This window comes from Heptranchias perlo, chromosome 7 (assembly GCF_035084215.1).
Source record: "Heptranchias perlo isolate sHepPer1 chromosome 7, sHepPer1.hap1, whole genome shotgun sequence".
Classification (NCBI taxonomy): Eukaryota; Metazoa; Chordata; class Chondrichthyes; order Hexanchiformes; family Hexanchidae; genus Heptranchias; species Heptranchias perlo.
In genome coordinates this window covers 81,801,027-81,811,147 of record NC_090331.1, presented here as the reverse complement: position 1 = coordinate 81,811,147, position 10,121 = coordinate 81,801,027, and the positions used below count along the sequence as shown (strand labels likewise).

Below are 10,121 nucleotides of genomic sequence, written 5' to 3'. Positions count from 1 at the left end.
TGTGTGTGTTACGGGGAGTGGGTCTGTGTGTGGTGTTACGGGGAGTGGGTCTGTGTGTGTGTGTTACGGGGAGTGGGTCTGTGTGGTGTACGGGGAGTGGGTCTGTGTGTGTGTTACGGGGAGTGGGTCTGTGTGTGTGTTACGGGGAGTGGGTCTGTGTGTGTGTTACGGGGAGTGGGTCTGTGTGTGTGTGTTACGGGGAGTGGGTCTGTGTGTGTGTTACGGGGAGTGGGTCTGTGTGTGTGTTACGGGGAGTGGGTCTGTGTGTGTGTTACGGGGAGTGGGTCTGTGTGTGTGTTACGGGGAGTGGGTCTGTGTGTGTGTGTTACGGGGAGTGGGTCTGTGTGTGTGTTACGGGGAGTGGGTCTGTGTGTGTGTTACGGGGAGTGGGTCTGTGTGTGTGTTACGGGGAGTGGGTCTGTGTGTGGTGTTACGGGGAGTGGGTCTGTGTGTGGTGTTACGGGGAGTGGGTCTGTGTGTGGTGTTACGGGGAGTGGGTCTGTGTGTGTGTTACGGGGAGTGGGTCTGTGTGTGGTGTTACAGGGAGTGGGTCTGTGTGTGTTACGGGGAGTGGGTCTGTGTGTGTGTGTTACGGGGAGTGGGTCTGTGTGTGGTGTTACGGGGAGTGGGTCTGTGTGTGTTACGGGGAGTGGGTCTGTGTGTGGTGTTACAGGGGAGTGGGTCTGTGTGTGTTACGGGGAGTGGGTCTGTGTGTGGTGTTACGGGGAGTGGGTCTGTGTGTGTGTTACGGGGATGGGTCTGTGTGTGTGTGTTACGGGGAGTGGGTCTGTGTGTGGTGTTACGGGGAGTGGGTCTGTGTGTGTGGTGTTACGGGGAGTGGGTCTGTGTGTGTGTTACGGGGAGTGGGTCTGTGTGTGGTGTTACGGGGAGTGGGTCTGTGTGTGTGTTACGGGGAGTGGGTCTGTGTGTGGTGTTACGGGGAGTGGGTCTGTGTGTGGTGTTACGGGGAGTGGGTCTGTGTGTGGTGTTACGGGGAGTGGGTCTGTGTGTGGTGTTACGGGGAGTGGGTCTGTGTGTGTGTTACGGGGAGTGGGTCTGTGTGTGTGTTACGGGGAGTGGGTCTGTGTGTGTGTTACGGGGAGTGGGTCTGTGTGTGGTGTTACGGGGAGTGGGTCTGTGTGTGTGGTGTTACGGGGAGTGGGTCTGTGTGTGTGTTACGGGGAGTGGGTCTGTGTGTGGTGTTACGGGGAGTGGGTCTGTGTGTGGTGTTACGGGGAGTGGGTCTGTGTGTGTGTTACGGGGAGTGGGTCTGTGTGTGGTGTTACGGGGGATGGGTCTGTGTGTGGTGTTACGGGGATGGGTCTGTGTGTGTGTTACGGGGAGTGGGTCTGTGTGTGTGTTACGGGGGATGGGTCTGTGTGTGTGTTACGGGGAGTGGGTCTGTGTGTGTGTTACGGGGAGTGGGTCTGTGTGTGTGTTACGGGGAGTGGGTCTGTGTGTGTGTTACGGGGAGTGGGTCTGTGTGTGTGTTACGGGGAGTGGGTCTGTGTGTGGTGTTACGGGGAGTGGGTCTGTGTGTGTGTTACGGGGAGTGGGTCTGTGTGTGTGTTACGGGGAGTGGGTCTGTGTGTGTGTGTTACGGGGAGTGGGTCTGTGTGTGTGTTACGGGGAGTGGGTCTGTGTGTGTGTTACGGGGAGTGGGTCTGTGTGTGTGTTACGGGGAGTGGGTCTGTGTGTGTGTGTTACGGGGAGTGGGTCTGTGTGTGTGTTACGGGGAGTGGGTCTGTGTGTGTTACGGGGAGTGGGTCTGTGTGTGTTACGGGGAGTGGGTCTGTGTGTGGTGTTACGGGGGAGTGGGTCTGTGTGTGTGTTACGGGGAGTGGGTCTGTGTGTGTGTGTTACGGGGAGTGGGTCTGTGTGTGGTGTTACGGGGGATGGGTCTGTGTGTGGTGTTACGGGGGATGGGTCTGTGTGTGTGTTACGGGGAGTGGGTCTGTGTGTGTGTTACGGGGAGTGGGTCTGTGTGTGGTGTTACGGGGGATGGGTCTGTGTGTGTGTGTTACGGGGAGTGGGTCTGTGTGTGTGTTACGGGGATGGGTCTGTGTGTGTGTTACGGGGAGTGGGTCTGTGTGTGTGTTACGGGGAGTGGGTCTGTGTGTGTTACGGGGAGTGGGTCTGTGTGTGTGTTACGGGGAGTGGGTCTGTGTGTGGTGTTACGGGGAGTGGGTCTGTGTGTGTGTTACGGGGAGTGGGTCTGTGTGTGTGTTACGGGGGATGGGTCTGTGTGTGTTACGGGGAGTGGGTCTGTGTGTGGTGTTACGGGGGAGTGGGTCTGTGTGTGTGTTACGGGGAGTGGGTCTGTGTGTGGTGTTACGGGGAGTGGGTCTGTGTGTGGTGTTACGGGGAGTGGGTCTGTGTGTGGTGTTACGGGGGATGGGTCTGTGTGTGTGTTACGGGGAGTGGGTCTGTGTGGTGTTACGGGGAGTGGGTCTGTGTGTGTGTTACGGGGAGTGGGTCTGTGTGTGTTACGGGGAGTGGGTCTGTGTGTGTTACGGGGAGTGGGTCTGTGTGTGTGTTACGGGGAGTGGGTCTGTGTGTGGTGTTACGGGGGATGGGTCTGTGTGTGTGTTACGGGGAGTGGGTCTGTGTGTGTGTTACGGGGAGTGGGTCTGTGTGTGGTGTTACGGGGAGTGGGTCTGTGTGTGTGTTACGGGGGATGGGTCTGTGTGTGTGTTACGGGGAGTGGGTCTGTGTGTGTGTTACGGGGAGTGGGTCTGTGTGTGTGTTACGGGGAGTGGGTCTGTGTGTGTGGTGTTACGGGGAGTGGGTCTGTGTGTGTGTTACGGGGAGTGGGTCTGTGTGTGTGTTACGGGGAGTGGGTCTGTGTGTGTGTTACGGGGAGTGGGTCTGTGTGTGGTGTTACGGGGAGTGGGTCTGTGTGTGTGTTACGGGGAGTGGGTCTGTGTGTGTGTTACGGGGAGTGGGTCTGTGTGTGTTACGGGGAGTGGGTCTGTGTGTGTTACGGGGAGTGGGTCTGTGTGTGTTACGGGGAGTGGGTCTGTGTGTGGTGTTACGGGGAGTGGGTCTGTGTGTGTTACGGGGAGTGGGTCTGTGTGTGTTACGGGGAGTGGGTCTGTGTGTGTGTTACGGGGGATGGGTCTGTGTGTGGTGTTACGGGGGATGGGTCTGTGTGTGGTGTTACGGGGGATGGGTCTGTGTGTGGTGTTACGGGGAGTGGGTCTGTGTGTGTTACGGGGAGTGGGTCTGTGTGTGTTACGGGGAGTGGGTCTGTGTGTGTTACGGGGAGTGGGTCTGTGTGTGGTGTTACGGGGAGTGGGTCTGTGTGTGTGTTACGGGGAGTGGGTCTGTGTGTGTGGTGTTACGGGGAGTGGGTCTGTGTGTGGTGTTACGGGGAGTGGGTCTGTGTGTGTGGTGTTACGGGGAGTGGGTCTGTGTGTGGTGTTACGGGGAGTGGGTCTGTGTGTGTGTTACGGGGAGTGGGTCTGTGTGTGTGTTACGGGGAGTGGGTCTGTGTGTGTTACGGGGAGTGGGTCTGTGTGTGTTACGGGGAGTGGGTCTGTGTGGTGTTACGGGGAGTGGGTCTGTGTGTGTTACGGGGAGTGGGTCTGTGTGTGTTACGGGGAGTGGGTCTGTGTGTGGTGTTACGGGGAGTGGGTCTGTGTGTGTTACGGGGAGTGGGTCTGTGTGTGTTACGGGGAGTGGGTCTGTGTGTGTGTTACGGGGAGTGGGTCTGTGTGTGTGTTACGGGGGATGGGTCTGTGTGTGTGTTACGGGGAGTGGGTCTGTGTGTGTGTTACGGGGGATGGGTCTGTGTGTGTTACGGGGAGTGGGTCTGTGTGTGTTACGGGGAGTGGGTCTGTGTGTGGTGTTACGGGGAGTGGGTCTGTGTGGTGTTACGGGGAGTGGGTCTGTGTGTGTTACGGGGAGTGGGTCTGTGTGTGTTACGGGGAGTGGGTCTGTGTGTGTTACGGGGAGTGGGTCTGTGTGTGGTGTTACGGGGAGTGGGTCTGTGTGTGGTGTTACGGGGAGTGGGTCTGTGTGGTGTTACGGGGAGTGGGTCTGTGTGTGGTGTTACGGGGAGTGGGTCTGTGTGTGTTACGGGGAGTGGGTCTGTGTGTGTGTGTTACGGGGAGTGGGTCTGTGTGTGTTACGGGGAGTGGGTCTGTGTGTGTGTTACGGGGAGTGGGTCTGTGTGTGTTACGGGGAGTGGGTCTGTGTGTGGTGTTACGGGGGATGGGTCTGTGTGTGTGTTACGGGGGATGGGTCTGTGTGTGGTGTTACGGGGAGTGGGTCTGTGTGTGTTACGGGGAGTGGGTCTGTGTGTGTTACGGGGAGTGGGTCTGTGTGTGTTACGGGGGATGGGTCTGTGTGTGGTGTTACGGGGGATGGGTCTGTGTGTGGTGTTACGGGGGATGGGTCTGTGTGTGGTGTTACGGGGGATGGGTCTGATTTACTAAGAATGAGCATCTGACTCTTATGTAAAGTCCTTGATGTCTGACTCTTTCCTTATTTTCCTGCAGGACGATTTTCGAAGTAAAGTGCAGGATTATATTAAGCGCTTTGCAAGATGATTACATGAGTTGCCTTATGGGACACTTTACTTCAAGCTGCAGAAGCCGAGTCTTCTGTCTTCTGACGTCGATCATCAATTAAACACTGGATTGTGGCAGTCCAGTAACAGTGTTGTTATGAAGAAAAGGCTGTTGGTGCTACTTTGAATTCAGCGTCAGTACAGTACAGCAAGTGATGGGCAACTTTGGGCTAAGATTCAGGAATTATTACTCTTATTGTGACAAAATAGTCGGGTTTTCTTCAATTATAAGGATTGTACAGAGCATCTGGAGTCTGTCTCTTTACTAATTGAGTCACAAAGGACAGTTTTTCTAGTGTAATCTGGTGTGGTTCGGAAACCACAATATTTTGCAACAAATGTCTAAGACAGCAGTGTTTGATTGAAGCATTCGCAGCATGTGGCTTGCAAATATTAAACGATTGTGTGTGGAAAACCCAGTGAGCAACACTTGAGCCAGTGTCTCTATTCTCGGGAGGGGCACTGCCTTAAATAAATTGGACACATATTGCCCACAGCTCCCATTTCGTAAATTAATGCATAAAGTAAGTCTGTTGGTGTAGGTGTGAATTGAATCTGTTTGAGAATTGTAATCCCCTAGATGAAACCTAGGTGTATGTGTGTGATATATAGGGCGTACCTATAAGTACATATATCACCAAATGTGAAATATATTTTCTGTACTTGTATGTATGCATATATATTGCCGTGTGTGTATTATGTAATGTGACTGTGCATTTGCATCCATTACAGTGTGTAGTGTACAGTGCTCCTGTACGCATGCATCTCTCTCTCTCCTAACCACAGTCTGAAGTGTTGAGTTACGGAGTGTGTCCTGCAGCACACTTCTCATTAACAGCTGGTGACCGCTTACTCTCCCCAATCAAGCGATCTGTGACCTCTTCCAACAATGCCCACTGAATTCTCCTCCGCGGGGCGCTGGCCCCCCTCTCCGCAGAGCGCAGGGCGCTGCTCTTCCCCCCCCCCCCCCCCCCCCCCCCCCACAGAGCGCAGGGCGCTGCCCATCTACCGCACCCCACCCCCGGCAGAGTGCTGGTCCCCGGCCACCCCCCTTCGCAGGGCACTGGCCCCCCTCCCCTCCCCCCCCCACAGAGCGCAGGGCGCTGCCCATCTACCCCACCCCACCCCCGGCAGAGTGCTGGTCCCCGGCCACCCCCCTCCGCAGGGTGCTGGCCCCCTCCCCTCACCCCCCCCCCCCCCCCCCCCCCCGCAGAGCGCAGGGCGCTGGCCCCCAGCCACCCACCCCACCCCCCCCCCTCCGCAGGGCGCTGGCCCCCAGCCACCCCCCCCCCCCCCCCCCTCCGCAGGGCGCTGGCCCCCTCCTTCCTCCCCCCCGCCCCCCCCCCAGCACCCTGTGTTACTGACTGGCTCTACTGGTGTTAATCCAGCTCCCTTACGCTCTCGGGCTGGTGTTTACTGGGGCTATTACTGTATATTTGGAATGTAAGGATGTTGCTGCATATGGAGAAAGGATCAAATTCAGGATCAAACGGAACAGTCATTGCCGCAGGACCGCAGAGGTGGGCTCAATGGGCCGAATGGCTAACCCTTGTTCCATACTCCTGGTAAGTATCCTCTACATCGTGTAATCTGCTGTGTGATCTTATTGATGGTTATAAGTTAAGTCTCCCAATCCGTGTACAGATTCAAAAACATAGTTAAGCAGCAAAATGAGTGGGAGATGAGCTTAAGGCCTGTGTGTAACTGAACAGCATTTACAGCAAGATAGCGCTTCAAAAAATATCCACAATGTCACAGAAAAGAGGGAAACACTTCACTAATGAGGGGGCAGCATGATTGTGAAGGAGATCGTAGCCAAGAAGATGTGATTTTCGGAACTAACCGGAATCCTCCAAACTCGTGCACAGGGCGAGACCTATTACTGGGGGCTGGTCGAATTTCTATTTGGCTCCAGATAACTTGCAGGCCAAACTGCTCATGGGCAAGGTGGTCCTAACTGGACAAGCAGCCAGCTACCAGTGCTTTGTGTGAACAAGATTTAGATGCTACCAAGTTTGTGCTGCAGCACTGCTGAATTTTAACCAGCTAAAACCACCCAGCTTCCTGCTTAGCAAATCCCACTATCTGGTCAAATAATCAACACATATAATATCAACAATATGCAGTAAAAGAAACTTCAACAAATGGTAAAACAAAGAGTACCAGGCAGTAAAACAACTCCACTGTAAAACAAACAACTCCCCTGATACTGCATGTTTAGTTACTAGTCTATGACATGGATATGGTAGTGAAACATAGAAAATAGGAGCAAGAGTAGGCCATTCGTCCCTTCAAGCCTGCTCCCCTGTTCCTGCTTTTTCCCCATATCCCTTGAAATATATCTATCTCCTTCTTGAATACATCTAATGACTTGGCCTCCACTGCCTTCTGTGGTAGAGAATTCCACAGGTTCACCACCCTCTAAGTGAAGAAGTTTCTCCTCATCTCGCTTCTAAATGGCATACCCCGTATCCTGAGACTGTGACCCCTGGTTCTGGACTCCCCAGCCATCGGGTACATCCTCCCTGCATCGAGTCTGTCTAGTCCTGTTAGAATTTTATATGTTTCGATGAGATCACCTCTCATTCTTCTAAACTCAAGTGAATATAGGCCAAGTCGACCCAATCTCTCCTCGTACACCAGTCCTGCCATCCCAGGAATCAGTCTGGTAAACCTTCGTTGCACTCCCTCTATGGCAAGGACATCCTTCCTCAGATAAGGAGACCAAAACTGCATACAATACTCCAGATGTGGTCTCACTAAGGCCCTGTATAACTGCAGTAAGACATCCCTGCTCCTGTACTCACATCCTCTTGCAATGAAGGCCAACATACCATTCGCCTTCCTAACTACCTGCTGCACCTGAATGCTCGCTTTCAGCGACTGGTGTACAAGGACACACAGGTCTTGTTGCACCTCCCCTTTTCCCAATCTGTCACCATTCAGATAATCTGTCTTTCTGGTTTTACAACCAAAGTGGATAACCTCACATTTATCCACGTTATACTGCATCTACCATGTTCTTGCCCACTCACCCAACTTGTCTAAATCACATTGGAGCCTCTTTGCATCCTCCTTACAGCTCACATTCCACCCCAGCTTTGTGTTATGGAGGTTATGTTACTGGACTAGTCATCCAGAGAAGGTGAGTTCAAATCCCATCATGGCCGTTTGGAATTTGAATTCAGTTTAAATAAAAAAAACAAATAAATCTGGAATAAAAAGCAGGTATCAGTAAAAGTGAAGCTGTCGGCAAGTCATAAAAACCCAACTGATTCACTAATGTCCTGTAGGGAAGGAAACCTGCCTTACCCAGCATATGTGACTCCAGTCTCACACCAATGTGGTCAGTTCTTAATTTCTCTCTGAAATGGTCTAGTAAACCACTCCATTGTTATATAATGCAATATCGCACGAGTGGCTTGCCTCACATAAAGGCAGCCTACACTACTAATTTGCAAAGTATAAGATACGGGTCCACATGGAGTCTGAACGGAGATCAGACATCGCACACGTAAAACACAGATGCAGGTCCCGTCCCTATATTTACAAACTGTTGAGTTACGTTGAAACATTGAATAAAGGTTGCGCACTACTAAATTCCACATCCTCCAATCTGCACCCCAGACCTCATCAATCTGCCGATCTGAGTTTGTATCAGGCATGCAAGAGAGCGTGCATCAAGGATGTCTGATGATGTGGCCCATGGAATAAAGGGGGCAGTAGCAATATGGATACAGAATTGGCTAAATGACAGGAAACAGAGAGTTGTGGTGAACGGTTGTTTTTCGGACTGGAGGGAGGTGTACAGTGGTGTTCCCCAGGGGTCAGTGCTGGGACCACTGCTTTTCTTGATATGTATTAATAACTTGGACTTGGGTGTACAGGGCACAATTTCAAAATTTGCAGATGACATAAAACTTGGAAGGATAGTGATAGACTTCAAGAGGATATAGACAGGCTGGTGGCATAGGCAGACACGTGGTAGATGAAATTTAACTCAGAAAAATGTGAAATGATACGTTTCAGTAGGAAGAATGAGGAGAGGCAATATGAACTAAAGGGCACAATTCTAAAAGGGGTACAGGAACAGAGAGATCTGGGGATATATGTGCACAAATCGTTTAAGGTGGCGGGGCAAGTTGAGAAAGCGGTTAAAAAAGCATACGGGATCCTGGGCTTTATAAATGGAGGCATAGAGTAGAAAAGTATGGAAATCGTGATGCACCTTTATAAAACACTGGTTTGGCCACAACTGGAGTATTGTATTCAGTTCTGGGCACCGCACTTTAAGACAGACGTGAAGACCTTAGAAAGGTTGCAGAAGAGATTTACTAGAATGATTGCAGGGATGAGGGACTTTAGTTACGTGGATAGACTGGAGAAGCTGGGGTTGTTCTCCTTGGAACAGAGACGGTTGCAAGGAGATTTGTTGGAGGTATTCAAAATCATGAAGGGTCCAGATGGAGAGAAACTGTTCCCATTGGTGGAGGGGTCAAGAACCCAGAAGACATAGATTTAAGGTGATTGGCAAAAGAGCCAAAGGTGACCTGAGGAATAACTTTTTTATACAGTGAGTGGTTAGGATCTGGAAGGCACTGCCTGAGGGGATGGTGGAGGCAGATTCAATCATGGCCTTCAAAAGGGAACTGGATAAGCCCTTGAAAGGAAAAAATTTGCAGGGCTATGGGGATAGGGCGGGGGGAGTGAGACTAGCTGGATTGCTCTTGCATAGAGCCGGCTCGGACTCGATGGGCCAAATGGCCTCTTTCCGTGCTGTAACCTTTCTATGATTCTATGCACTAGAGGCCTTGGTGCAAGAGGTGGACAGAAGGAGGGGCATCCTACACCCGCAGGAGAGCAAGAGGCCCTCCAGATATATGCTCAAGAGGCAGTAGGGGACGAAGTCAATGCTAGGTGCAGTGCAGGAAGAAGTTCAGTGCTTTGACACAAGTGGTCAAGGTGAGGTCAACTGTCAAGTGGCTTCACCTACCAACTGCACCACTAATCCATGCACTACACCCCCATCACCCACCGACCAACAAACTCTTTCAATCAGTACTCAACTCTTCCAATCGGATGCTTCCTTTCACCCTCACACATTACCACTGTTGCAAGCTGCCCACCCACAACTCTCAGGTTGCACACATTGGCAGCTATTCAACCATGACAGGCACATCACCCAAGCATCCTGCAGGATACTCACCGACACACATCCTGCTTTCTTGCAGGAGAAGGTGGCGCACAACAGGAGGCAACAAGTGGCAGTGGCTCCATGGAACATGAACATGCTGTCCTCTCTCAGGATGACAGCATGACTGCATTCTTGTCCCACTCTGCCCGTGCCCTTGCTGTTGCTTGTCAGCTAGCCACTCCCTGTAGAGTATTGAAACTTTATTATAGGAAGATAGGAACAGGAGGATACCATTTATCCCCACGAGCCTGTTCCACCATTCAGTGAGATCATGGTTGATCTGTGACCTAACTCCATATACCTGACTTGGCCCCATATCCCTTAATACCTTTAGTTAACAACAATCTATCAATC

The 10,121-nt window shown here is 52.2% G+C and overlaps 1 protein-coding gene across 1 annotated transcript in view; it reads right to left on the bottom strand.

Moving 5' to 3' along the window:
- Positions 1-6,075, bottom strand: part of LOC137324053 (origin recognition complex subunit 2-like) — a 13,158-nt gene extending 7,083 nt beyond the window's left edge. The window contains exon 1 of the mRNA XM_067988222.1: positions 5,971-6,075. Within this exon, the coding sequence (XP_067844323.1) occupies positions 5,971-6,075 (105 nt within the window). The remainder of the gene's footprint in view (positions 1-5,970) is intronic.
- Positions 6,076-10,121: the final 4,046 nt, after the last annotated feature.